The sequence below is a fragment of the Quercus suber genome, unplaced genomic scaffold (assembly GCF_002906115.3).
Source record: "Quercus suber isolate HL8 unplaced genomic scaffold, Cork oak 2.0 scaffold_490, whole genome shotgun sequence".
Lineage (NCBI taxonomy): Eukaryota > Viridiplantae > Streptophyta > Magnoliopsida > Fagales > Fagaceae > Quercus > Quercus suber.
In genome coordinates, this window is record NW_027069939.1 from 47,190 (window position 1) to 61,509 (window position 14,320).

Sequence of the window (14,320 nt, forward strand, 5' to 3'; positions counted from 1 at the left end):
ATAAGAACCCTATAATAGAAATAATTAAATGTTCACTTCACCTTGATATTCATCTCGCTTTTGGATTTCATATTTTAATTAGATAATTTTCATTTGATAACTTATATTTAAACTTGGAACTTGGAATGTAGAACTTAGAAAATATTTTTGTATGTGTTGATAAATATTTTGGTATTTGATTGCTAATTAAACATTTGATAAACATTTGTTTAACATCCATATAACTAAGTAAAAATTTCTAATTAAATTTTTTTTTTTTTTAACTTCATTTTAGGTTAATTTTTTAGTCATATTCTTAAAGCTAAAAGAATTATAAGCAAACGAAAAACAATTCATGCATTTTTTAAGGAAAAAAAAATGTTAGTGTGGGGCCCGTGGGCCTGATAGCCTCAGCCCATCGTGTAGCAGGCCCAAGGCCCACGCCGAGGAATACTGACCATTCAAGGCTAAATTGGGGAAAGCCTCTGTTCCGTATCCACGCCGAGGACCTCCTCGTCCTCGGCATGACAAGGATGATTTTTGGGAAAGACCTGGCCCAAAGTAAGCTGTCACCCTCACACTTAATGCATTCACCTAACCCCTCTGGCCGCATTAATGGGGATATAACCCTTAGCAGGGCAAAGTTGATCAGAGTGAACCATTTGAGTACTGATAAGGCCTCTGATGGGACGGAAGGCCAGAAGAGAGGCGAATGGATGATCAACAGATGGAAGAAGGAGATAGGAAGACGAAGACTATATAAAAAAGCAAGTAAAGTAAAAGAGGGAGGGGGAAAAAGAGGGAGAAGAAAAAGGGCTCCTCGGCCACGGGCCGAGGAGCATCCCCCCAGATTGTAAAAAAGTTCTAAGTATTTTTTAATAGAAGAATGGGGTTCATGTTTGGTGATCGACGGCCAGCGCCTAAACCTTTAAACCACTCTCTACAAATTTATTGTTTGGGCTTGTTGGGCTGAAAACTCATTCATACTCAGGGTCAAATCCAAATTGAGTCCCTACAATTGGCGCCGTCTGTGGGAAGGATTAGGGTGTTGGCCGGCGCACCAGGTGATTGTTCTAAGTGGTCGTTTTACAGTAGGTTGGCGAAGTAAACAAAAAAAAAAAAAAAATACAATTATATAGAAGATTTGATAGAGAAAAGAGAGATCTTGATATTATTTCATAAATAGAAACAGTACAAATTACAATCAGAGGCTCAGGCAGGCGTGTTTCACAAACAAATTTACAAGCTAATCTTACCAGCTAGCTCTACAATCAGAGGCCCAGGTGGACCCGCCCTAAAAAACTAGCTAGAGGGAAGTGTCAACCCATGCTTTTATTGCATCAAGAGAATGGGAGAACTTGACACCAAAAGCAGGGAAGGGGGAAGGCCAGCTTGTTTCAAAGCCACCTACAACTCCTTTCTCGGAGCGGTGGAGCTGGAACAAAGAGAGAAGCAGATGCAAGGGCTCCGGGACACCTTCCCCCATGATGTTCCCTTGATTCTCTCCAATCCTCATGAGTGTTGGCCGTTGGAGACGACAACACTCAGGCACCGCCCATGATGTGAATTCGCACGCCTTCGTCGGGGGTGCGCTCCGAGGAGAGACGTTAGGTACTTTAACAACATCCCTCCAGGCCACCTTGTATGGCGCCATCGGGGTTACGCCTAGATTCTGCCGCACCGGAAGCCCAGTGGGGGCTGCGGCCATGACGGCTCTTGGCACAGATGTCCTCACACCCGCCCAAAGCCGCCTCATATTTGCCAATTCCAGTCACAATTCCAGCGGGGTTGTTAAAAGGGCTTGGGGAGCTGGAAGGATGTGTTTTGTTCTGTTTGTGTTGGGAGGTTCATGGATTGTGGGGAAACCATCCCCCCACCTTATATAGGGGATGAGGGTTGGTGAGAATTAATTCATGCAGAATTCGAAAAGAGAATTACTAACTGGGCTAATAATGAAGCTACCAATTTCCAAGGCCGTAGACCGTTGGACTCGTGTTAATTCACGAGGACATTAATGAAGGCGCGTTTCGCGCACCGAAGTGTCAAGCGCGGAACACGAACGGACAAAGGGCGCTTCATAAATGAAAAAGATGGGGCCTCGAGCTGGAGGCGTGATCAACGCCACGTGTAAAGATCATAATCCAACCCAAGGAGGAATCATCTCCAGTAAAGCGGTCCGAGGACAAACCTCTATTTACAGAAAAATAGAAGTGGTAGACAGAACCAAGGTATTGCATGGTTCTCGGACCCAAGCCTATGGTAAAACTATTCACACCATTATACCTAGGTACTAGACAGAACCAAGGTATTGCATGGTCCTCGGACTCAAACCTATGGGGAAACTAGATACTTACAGAAAAATAGAAGTGGTAGACAGAATCAAGATATTGCATAGTCCTCGGACCCAAGCCTATGGTAAAACTATTCACACCATTATACCTGGGTACTAGACAGAACCAAGGTATTACATGGTCCTCGGACCCAAACCTATGGGAAAACTAGATACTTACAGAAAAATAGAAGTGGTAGACAGAACCAAGGTATTGCATGGTCCTCGGACCCAAGCCTATGGTAAAACTATTCAACCATTATACCTAGGTACTAGACAGAACTAAGGTATTGCATGGTCCTCGGACCCAAACCTATGGGGAAACTAGATACTTACAGAAAAATAGAAGTGGTAGACAGAACCAAGGTATTGCATGGTCCTCGGACCCAAGCCTATGGTAAAACTATTCACACCATTATACCTGGGTACTAGACAGAACCAATGTATTGCATGGTTCTCGGACCCAAGCCTATGAAAAACTAGATACTTACAGAAAAATAGAAGTACTAGACAGAACCAAGGTATTGCATGGTCCTCGGACCCAAGCCTATGGAAAACTAGATACTTACAGAAAAATAGAAGTACTAGACAGAACCAAGGTATTGCATGGTCCTCGAACCCAAGCCTATGGAAAACTAGACACTTACAGAAAAATAGAAGTACTAGACAGAACCAAGGTATTGCATGGTCCTCGGACCCAAGCCTATGGAAAATTAGACACTTACAGAAAAATAGAAGTACTAGACAGAACCAAGGTATTGCGTGGTCCTCGGACTCGAACCCATGGAGAAAATAACTATCTGGAGAAAAACCAAAGCGTTACCTAGAGTCAAGATATAATACGGTCCTTAGATTTATATTTGAAGGATAACAGATGATTTCATGAGACTAACTCCAGAATAGAATACAAATATCGAGCAGAATATTATAGTAAAGCAAATAAAAGAAAACATCTGTAGTTGGAAGCAAAGTATTAAGCATTCAGCTCAAACAGAAAGTATTCAATTTCCTTACAACGCCACTGAGGCAAGAAACAAAATGAAATAAAAGAGAGAATGAAAAGAAAATAAATAAAATTATCCTATGTCGTATACCAGTCTCCCCAACTCAGTAGGCAAATTAATTCGATAAGCAAATCAAAAGGCTTTAGCCAAGGCCTAAGGGCTTTGTCTCGAAGGGTCCGCCGGAGGCCTAGCCACGTCTTGTGGTATTTCCTGACCCTCAGTTATAACTCCCCTTAGATTCCCCAAATGTAACCGCTTGCCCATAAAAGCAGGAGATCCCCACCGAACAATTACCATCATACCGTTGAAAGTGGGAAACGTGGTGCCGCCAAAATTTAATGGGGGCACACATTAAGTCTTGAAACGCCAAAAGCGCGCATCGGGCAATCGAAAAGTCGCCAGCATTAACACGAACCGAAGTGGGGCGACTCGTTTAGAGGGCCCGCAGTATCAAAACCCTCCTCCCCGTCCGAGGGAACGTGCAGCAGGGTTTTGAGGGACTATTGTGGGGCCCGTGGGCCTGATAGCTTCGGCCCATCGTGTAGCAGGCCCAAGGCCCACGCCGAGAAATACTGACCATTCAAGGCTAAATTGGGGAAAGCCTCTGTTCCGTATCCACGCCGAGGACCTCCTCGTCCTCGGCATGACAAGGATGATTTTTGGAAAAGACCTGGCCCAAAGTAAGCTGTCACCCTCACACTTAATGCATTCACCTAACCCCTCTGACCGCATTAATGGGGATATAACCCCTTAGCAGGGCAACGTTGATCAGAGTGAACCACTTGAGTACTAATAAGGCCTCTGATGGGACGGACGGCCAGAAGAGAGGCGAATGGATGATCAACAGATGGAAGAAGGAGATAGGAAGATGAAGACTATATAAGAAAAGCAAGTAAAGTAAAAGAGGGGGGGGGGAAAAAGGGGAGAAGAAAAAGGGCTCCTTGGCCACGGGCCGAGGAGCATCCCCCCAGATTGTAAAAAAGTTCTAAGTATTTTTTAATAGAAGAATGGGGTTCATGTTTGGTGATCGACGGCCAGCGCCTAAACCTTTAACCCACTCTCTACAAATTTATTGTTTGAGCTTGTTGGGCTGAAAACCCATTCATACTCAAGGTCAAATCCAAATTGAGTCCCTACAGTTAGCAACTCAAAAATTAGGACACCTATAGCTGTAGAAACAAATGTTGATACTTCAATACTTGACCCTAACCCCTCCAAATGTTCAAGAATTCAATTTGAAGAGATAATTCATGATCTAAGATCACGTAAACAAATATGTGAATTTCCTATCAACAAACAAGATGAAATCCAACGAGCTTATCTCAAAGAAGGTCCATATCAACCTAAAATTATAGACTATCCATACAATGATGATACTTATCGTCGTCGATTTCAACCTTCATGGTTCGAATCGGCCCCCCATGTAAAAATTCTTGACTATGCCCCTGCACATATGCCAAAGCCAGCCTGTGCATAAATGCTATATACAAATCAAGAGATCCTGGGTAAAAGAAAAGAGGACAACCTTGAATACGGTCCGGATGTGGTAGGTGGCTAGGGAAATAACTCTTGCTCCTAGACTCCTAGTGGACAGTTTTTCAAATTTAGTTGCTTGAGCTTGAGTTTGTGTTCAAGTTGGAGTTTGAGTTATGATCGAGTAATGAAATTTGTTGATGGTGTGGCCACAAAATGTGTTCTGGGGGACGTGGCGATGGCATGGGAGCTGGGTGTGCAATGAAGGTAGGAATATCATCTCCAGGCATTAATACAGAAACTCCATTAGCATAGACAGTCATCTGCAGAATTCAGGAATGACAAATTACTGCAGGGCATGATAAATAAAAACATGTTCACTGAAATCAGAAGCCACGAGAATTCTACAATAACTACTTGCATGTGTAAAAGAAAAAAAAAAATGAAAAGGCCAGTAACAGCTATCATCACGACCAGGTCAGTGGAGTGAGTTGCAGGTTATCACCAATAAAGACAAAGATAAATAGGTTAAACTTGAAGTCAACCTAAGCCCTTTTAGCATTGAAAGACTTGTGTCAACCAAGCTTGGATAGTTACAGTCCTTTTGATTATGCTTTAGTTAAATATCTTGACTGTAAGCAATGAGCTAGGAATAGCTGAAAGAAAGCCAATTAAAATTTGGACAAAAAATCCCTAATGAAGAATCTTTAGTTGCATATTCATCTATAAATAATGTAAACTCTGAGTTGGTATCTGGTGTGCATTGCACAGCTACCATTGATTTGAAGAGTAAACCAATAAAATAACGTTAGGATTTTGAGAACATCAGGATAAGATGACAAATGAACTACTGGAGTTAATTAGACGTACAACTTGTGTTCTTCTAAACATAGGAATTCAATCTTAAGAAATTAAACATTCGAATGGCGAGTAACAATGAATAATCCACAAAAACCTTCCCTGAATACATGAACTGAATCGATTAAAAGGTATACCCAGACCACCAATAAGCTTTAAAGAAACATTATCTAGAGGAAGGAACCACAGTTGGAACAAATTCCACTGCTTGCTGTTCTACTTGCTGCAATTAATACAGTTTCTTCCTCACACGAAGCTGACAGGTGGAGACATCAAACAGGCAATTCGTAGGCCCCATCAACCGATTAACTTAATGACCCAATGTTCTTTTTTATTTTTTAAGAAACAGTTAATGACCCAATGTAATTGAATGATTTAAGGATATTGAGTAGTCTGATTTACTTAGTAAACATTTAAAAAAAAAAAAATAGCAAAAACAATTAACATACAACATTCATTGAATACAACAATTAACATACAACATTCATTGAGTAGTCTTGGTAGTGCTTCAATGATGCATATTCTCTTGTACCGTTTATTATAATTTCTGACTTCTTGTATAAGGTAGCGACATTATCCCAACAACTAGAATATATGTTTGACCTTTTGCTTTTCTAGACAAAAAGGTTGAGATATGGTGGATGCTGAGAAAACAATACTTTATTAAGATAAGACAACTTTAAAATAGTACTAATAGTTGCACAGTTTATACTTCATCTAATTCAATGAGATACCGTATTAATTAATTCAAAACATTCATATGGAGACAGATTCTTCTGTCAATGACTACATCACATACTTGAGTTCTTACTACGCATTTTGGCTCGAAACTATACGCATCTTCTAGGCAACTCCTTTATTTAAAATTGAAACTTCCATTTGTAATCTAGCACTGACATTTGGTAGGACATCAGATGAATTTCACCATTGTGTCACACCGTGTTTCTCCAACTGTTTCTAGCTTTCTGAGATTATTTTTATATTGCCATCAAAGCCCCGTTTAAGTTTCTGTAAATGACAGTAACTTTGAGACCCCACGTGTTTGTGTAGTTGCCATCTCTCTAATGAGGAAGATATTAGACCAACAGTAATTTTCTAATCTTTAATTGGAAAAGTTCTCTCAAACTGGTAATCCTTAAGAACTTCAGGCGTTGCATTGTCAGTTCCATGAACATTTGGTCACTACCTAAATGCAAAATTATCAAATGACGTTCTGAGTAATAAGTGCTCGATAAACTTGCCAATGATTTAGTGTATAATACACTTATTGGTTTGTTTGGATTGAGGGGAGGAAGGGAGAGTATATTAGAGTTGGCAAAAAATTAAGCTTATTTTCGGCTAACTCTACTCTACTCCTCCTTTCTTCCCCTCGATCCAAACAAACCATTAAGGTGGCTTAGACTTTTTGGAACACTAGAACTTCTCTTTTTCATTGAAAGCTTTAGACCTTTAATTTTGTATATAAGTTGATGACACCTGCAAGTAGTAGGATAAGTAGCTTAGATGCAAATATAGCACACAAAATATCTTCATGTACACTTTGGTTTGTCCAAACATATTGTCGGATAACAACTAAAGCTGAAAATATGCAGAAAATAAACTAAGACTCGCCCACCAAAGAAAAAAAAAAAAAAAAAAAAACAGCATACCACCTGTCTCCAACACCGGGCACCAGCCATGCGCAGTGTCATAAAGAATGGTAGTGATGGACTTGATGGCCGCCATGTACATTGTGGGTCTAAATACCAAGTAGTCATCCTTGGGACCAACTATTATAAAGGCAACTAATTGGATGGGCCATTCCACCCAACAATTATAATTACATGGCTGCATACTTCTTTGATAATGAAAATTTTCAAAACAAAATGTATGCAAATAAGAAGGAATTTTTTCCCATTACTAAATGGTATGCATTTTAACAATTCGGTTTATGGGTCTACTGCACAGTGCACCCAATGTTTGGAAGTAGATTTCAGACTTTTGTGTCTTTGACTTGGTAACAAAGTTGGTCTTGTATGATTAATTTGAACAGTGAAAACAGTTAACTTAGCAGAGTTAAAAAATGGAGAACATCTGTATTGAAATCACAGGCAAGCAAGAAAGACATGGTTGGGAAATGGCCAGTACAAGGAAAATGTCGGTTCCAAGCTAAAAAGATGTGCGTAGGGCCATTGTCGAATATTCAATTAACAGGACAGGAATGTACCTATCCCAGTCCCACTGACTCTAATGGTCATGTGATTGAAGATTTTTCTGTTGTATTTGGTAATTTGGAGAGTAGAAAGAACACCTGAAACAGGTATAGCATAACCAACAACGAAAACCAATGGGAAAGACCAGGTACCCAACATATTTTTAAAGAACCAAAAACAGAGGGGAAATTTACCAACAACAAAAAAACCCAAGGGTAATCTTGAACTGAGAGTCTAGAATACATAACAAAATTCCACACAACAACTAAAAAGAACAGAGAAAAAAAGGAGTAAATCCCACAAACATGTCATATTATATTTAGTAGAGGTGGTTCAAAACTGCTCAAGATACATGTTATATTAAAGCCAACAGCTCAGTTAAAACCCCCGAAACATCTGACGAGCAAAAATTGTAAATTAACAACAACAACAGCAGAACCCAAATAATCATCAATATTTACATAAATCAAAATAACCACCCAAACTGTCGAGGAAAAGTTTCTGCCAGAAAAATGAAAGTAAGCTACTGCATTTCCCTATTAGATCCTAGTGAACAACGAGGGAAACGAAAAAGTTCCATTTTATATTCTGGAGAATCATACTTTAACGAAAGTAATGGGGTTGAAAATAAAGAAGACCCAAATGTTAAAATTGAAATAAACAAGAGAGAGAGAGAGAGAGAGAGAAGTCATGGGGTTGCTTACTTGGGAGAAGGGTGAGCAAGCTTGGCATTGTAGCCCATCTGAGCCTCAAGGTCACGGTGGGTCCGGTGACCGGGCGGGGAGAGAGCCGGCGAGGCGGGTCTGAGGAATCTCTCAAAGATGGCCATGACTAAGAACATGGAGATGAGAATGGCAGTGGCAACGAAGCCAAAAGAGACCGCATTGACAGAGTCATCAAAGTGCCTACCTTGTTCCTCTCTCTGAACGCTGTTCAATGGACCTCCTATCCCTATTCCTATGGGTGCCCAAGCATACCCTACTCCTTCTACCATCTTCTTTTCTTTGCTTTTCTTTGGTTTTGGAAATCTAGAGGAGCTTCAGCATTTGCACATGGGTCTTGTTGTTTTTGTTCATGGCAGTGCAGTTGCACATTCACACATACAATGAGGGAGAAGGAGATTCGGACTGTTGTGAACTTTTTTTTTTTTGGGCTGAATAGGACTGTCGTGAAAGTTGTGGCAGTACTTTAAATGCTTTACACCATTACAAAGCCTTTGCTGATTTGTTTTTGTTCGAGACTTTGGAGTAATTTGTTATTAGAGCAGCAGTGGAGCTATATTACTATATAATTAAAATTTAGTTTCAAAAACACAAAAAACACTCCACAGCAGTAGAGCAATAGTTAAAATTTTTAGCTTAATTGCTACAGTGCACATCTATCTATAGATGTGCACTGTAGCTTGGAGCAAAAAATAAAAACCAATTTTTTATTCGGCCAGTACAACTTTCTTCCTTTTTTTTTATTCATTTTATCACAGCCGGTACTCTCATTCACTCTCTCTCTCTCTCATTCACTCTCATCTCAAGCCTCTCAAGCCTCTCAAGCTCACTGTCATCTCTCATCTCAAGCCTGAACTTCGTCAACCTCGTCGACCCAGCCTGACCATCATCAAGTTCACTCAGTCTCTCAAGCTCACTCTATTATAGCCACCGGCCAAACCATCGTCAACATCGCCGCCAACGTCAAGTTCAAACCCATGCTGCCGATTTGCCTCAAACGAACTTCTTTCCTGCCGATCCACTTTAGCTCAGTTGTCTCTGTCTTCTTCATGTGGATGCTTTGGGTTTTTAATTTGGGTATAACATTCTCTTCCGCCGATCCACTTTGGGTTTTTGATTTGGATGTCTCTATTTTTTATTTTTGATTGATGATGATTATGGTTTAGTAAGGATTATGGTTTTTGATGGGTTTTTTATTTTTGATTTTTGATTCATGTGGTTGGGTTCTCTATGGCTAGACTTATGGCAATGAATGGTTTATCCACACTTGAATGGGTTTTTCACCAAGTTAAGGGCAGAAGAGATGTGGGATTTGGAGAAGGAAGTACTGTTAGTGAGAGATGGTAGCGGCGACGGTGGCGTTGGCGGCAATGGCGATGGCAACGGCGGTAGCAGTGGCGTTTGCAGTGGTTGTGATGGTTATTTATTGCAATGGATGTATTTTTTTTTTTTTTTATTGTAGTGGGTATATTTTTTTTATTGTAGTGTTTATATTATTTTATTGCGTTGAAAACTAAAATAAATCCACTGCTACAGCATGTGTGTAGGCAAAATAGATAAAGTAACTTTTGGTGGAGCTAAAAAGCTAAATTTTTAGCTCTACTGCTGCGAATGCTCTTAAGAACATTAGAGCATCCACATCCAGATCCTATATCTCATCTTATTTTATCATCTCAAAAATTTACTTTATCAATTATACTATACCATTTACAATATACTCAACATTCGAAAACTCTATTTTCCTCTTCTACTCATTAAAATAATATATCTACGTAATAAAATATTTTTTTGTTTTTTTGTTTTTTCTCAATTTTCTCCATAGGCGTCCCTTCCAGAATCCTCCATTCCTTTACTTTTCACCTTCTTCCAGCCTCCTTCTCCAAATCCATTATCCATATCAACCCAACTCCTTCACACAACTCCTCCATCATCCATATTAACCCAAGATCGGCAAAACAGAAAAGAAAAGAAAAAAAAAAAAACCATCACGCCTATCACAACGCCACAGCCACCACAACACTGATCACATATACCAGCAAATCCAGGAAAAAAAAAATTAACACCCACACCGATCACAAAGCCATAGCCACCACAGCTCCACCGATCTCCACCACGCCATAGCCACCACAGCGCTGATCACATATACCAGCAAACCCAGAAAAAAAAAAAAAAAAAAAAAAAAAAAAAAAAAAAAAAAAAAACATTAACACCCACACCGATCACAACACCACAACCACCACAGCTCCACCGATCTCGCCACCCACCAATCTCCGCCACACCCACAGCCACCACAACACCGATCACATATACCAGCAAACCAAAAAAAAAAAAACCATTAACACCCACACCGATCACAATGCCACAGCTACCACAGCTCCACCGATCTCCGCCATGCCACGGCCACCACAACGTCGATCACATATACCAACAAACCCAAAAAAAAAAAAAAAAAAAAAAAAAAAAACCATTAACACCCACGCCAATCACAACGCCACAGCCACCACAGCTCCACTAATCTCGCCACCCACCGATCTCCGCCATGCCAATCTCGCTATCCACCGATCTCCGCCCCGCCGATCTCCACCACGGGGTCTTGGGTCTGAATAGAGCAGATGAGAAAGAAAGAAGGAAGAGAGAGAAAAGAAAGAGAAAAAAAAAGAGAAAAAAAAAGAGAAAAAAATGAGAGAGGAGAGAGAAATGAGAGTATTAAAAAAAAAAAAATTATGCAATTCAGCTACAGTACCATCTTACATTTGAGATGGTACTGTAGTTATATCTCAAATTTTTTTAGCATTTTAGCATATGGCCTTCCCATTGATGGTGTTTTTTGGGCTTGTATGCCAAATTGGGCTTGCATTTGGCATATAGCAAGCCCAATGCGGATGCTCTTAGAGCATCTCCAGCAGCGTAAAGGCAAAATATTCTCTATAATAGAGAATGAAACTATAAAAATAGCCACCAGTAGATTCTCTATACCCGAAATTTTTTTAGCTTATAAACATTAGTCCATCAAGTCTGATGGGCTACGGTACATTAGCAATTGAATTTTTTAGATTAAAATATTATATCAACTACTTATTATATCAATTCTTTCTCTCTCATCCGAATTTCTTTTTTTTTTTCTCCCATTTTCTCCATTTCTCAAATAATCCAAACACAAAACACAAAACAAAATCCAATTCTTAAAATAAAGTTGAATCAGAACAAGCAAATATGAAAAAAAAAAAAAAAAAGCCAATCTGACCCAGTTTCTCACATAATCCAAACACAGAACACAAAAAAAAAAAAAAAAAATCCAATTCTTAAAATAAAGTTGAATCAGAACAAGCAAATATGGAAAAAAAGAAAAAAAAAAGAAAAAAAAAAAAAAAGGAACAAGCCTATCTGACCCAGCCTGGTGGTGGTGAGGATGACGTGCGGCGAATGTGGTGGTGCTGAATGGTGAATGCCGATCTCCACCTGCTTTGTCCTTTCGGCAACCTTGATCTCCATCGGCAATGGGGCGGCAGACTCTCTCTCTCTCTCTCTCATGTGAAGCAAAGAGATGCTGGAATGTTCTTGATAAGGTGAAAAAGAAAATAAAAGAAGGGGCCTGGACACTTGTGTGGTGGAGAAAAATAAGAAAAAGAAAAAAGAAAAAAAGAAATGAAACTTGGATAAAAATGAAATGGTAGGAAGAAAAATAATATAAAAAATAAAAATCCTAATTGAAAAATATTACCACAATATTTTGACAATAAATTTTAAGTAACAGATTGTTATTAATTAATATTGGCGAGTAAAATAATAATTTCAGTGGTGGGTTCAAATTAAAACTAGTAACAACTTTTCACATAAATTTTGTTGTGAAAGTATTGCGTAAAATGTTGTGAACATAACATTTCTCATTGAAAAATATAGTTGTTAAAAAGAATAAATGATGATTAAAAAAAGAATAAACAATGAATGAAGAAATAATATTTAAATGAGATAAAAAATGGGATAGAGAATCTGTTGAAAGTGCATTGAAAAAGTGGGTAAGTAAAAACTAAATGTCACTGTTCATTCTCCAAACAGTACAAAAATTTGCTAAAACTGCTGGAAATGCTCTATAGGGCAGGGTGCTAAAAAGTTTAAAAAAACTATTTTTAATACCACTACATATAAAAAAGTGGAGTTAAAGTTAAAATTTTTATCTTCATTGCTACAGTGCACAGCTATATATGGCTGTGCATTGTAGCTAAGAGCTAAAAATAAATAAATTATTTATTTATTCTCCAGTAGAATTAAAATAATATTTGTTTGTTTTTTTTTCTATTCTTTTATTTTCCAAACCGTGCCTCTCTCAGACTCACTCTCAACTCACTCTCTCAAACTCTCACCTCTCTGTCTCACCTTCTCTCAAAATTTTTTCTCAAGCTCACTATCTCAAACTCTCACTTATCTATCTTGAAAGCTGAAAATGTGTTGAAAACAAAGAGCAATTTAGACCCCCTAATTAAAGTTACGACTCGATAGATTTTACATTAATTAATACAAAGTGCGAATAGTGTAAATGCGAGCGAATGAACAAATAAGCTACTCTAATCCATAAACTAAGCAACAAGAGTAATGGAATATAAAAGAGTAGGGAAGAAAGATGAAACACAGAAAAACCAAGACGTGTTTTAAGAGGAAACGAAGAACTCGGAAAAAACCTCTTTGCCGCCTCTAAGCGAAAACGATCCACTAGAAATCAGTTGGGATACATGGGTTAGCAAGAGACCCTCCAAGCCTAATCTACCGATGCACCTAAGCCCTCCAACTCTACTCAACAAGCTTCTCGGAACGTGTCTTGTCTAGCTCTCCGGATCCGCAACAAGCTCCATGTTGCATCTCCATTCAAGGCTTCTTCCAATGCTTCCAGCAGTACCAAAAGTCACTCAACCTCTCAAAGGATGTGGTAAGTGTTTGGGCTATCAACCTCTCAATGGTATAAATAGAGAGGGAAGAGTTGAGGAAATACCACAAGCAAGTGTATAGAGAAAGGTGGGGATGACAATCTCTAATTCCCAATGTGTTTGGCTAGGGTTTTCTCTCTAAACATTCCTAACATTTGTGGGTAATGAGGGTATATATAGATAGGTACAGAAAGTGTGAGTCATTCAGTACAGGCTGCAGAAAGATTGCCTCGCGGTGTCTCCGGAAGGCCTTACCCGCGAGATACTCCGAGACACAGCTTCTCCACCTGGCCTGACTCTTCGCATTCCAGCATGTGCATGGCAATGATTATTTCGCGGAAGCTAGGTCGACATACCCCGAGAATTCTTGCCTTCAAATGCTTGAGTCTTACACTCTCCTCTATCACACATCCCTTACAACAAATCCCACAATAGATACAGGGTATAAACATTGATAAGATTACAATCAAATTTGGCAGGAATAAAAGCCAACAAAATACATATTGTAAATAACACTTTACAATCTCCCCCTTTGGCTATTCCGTGACAAAACCCTAAAACAGACTCTAGACTTAAACGTGAGTTTGGGAACAAAGGCAAAAGTCACTCACACCTAATTCTAGATTCTGAAAGCTCTTGAAACATATGAACAAGTATCTCCTGAAACACAACAACACAATAACATCATTGTATGCAGAAAAACTTGAAAAGCATATGTAGCAATAAAAGCATGATCAAGCAAAATGAAATAGAAATACTAGATCATGGCAAGATCAAACAAGCAATCACTATACAAAAGCGATCACTATGCTCATTCACACAAGGAATGAACATCCGGACATGC

The 14,320-nt window shown here is 39.2% G+C and overlaps 1 protein-coding gene across 1 annotated transcript; it reads right to left on the minus strand.

The window, feature by feature from the left end:
- Positions 1 to 4,508: 4,508 nt before the first annotated feature.
- Positions 4,509 to 9,026, minus strand: LOC111992218 (uncharacterized). The gene is made up of 4 exons (XM_065763057.1): positions 8,540 to 9,026; positions 6,997 to 7,119; positions 6,123 to 6,228; positions 4,509 to 5,108 (listed from the first exon to the last, which is right to left on the minus strand). The coding sequence occupies exons 1-4, from the start codon at positions 8,827 to 8,829 to the stop codon at positions 4,917 to 4,919; spliced, it is 711 nt and encodes a 236-aa protein (XP_065619129.1). The 5' UTR covers positions 8,830 to 9,026; the 3' UTR covers positions 4,509 to 4,916.
- Positions 9,027 to 14,320: the final 5,294 nt, after the last annotated feature.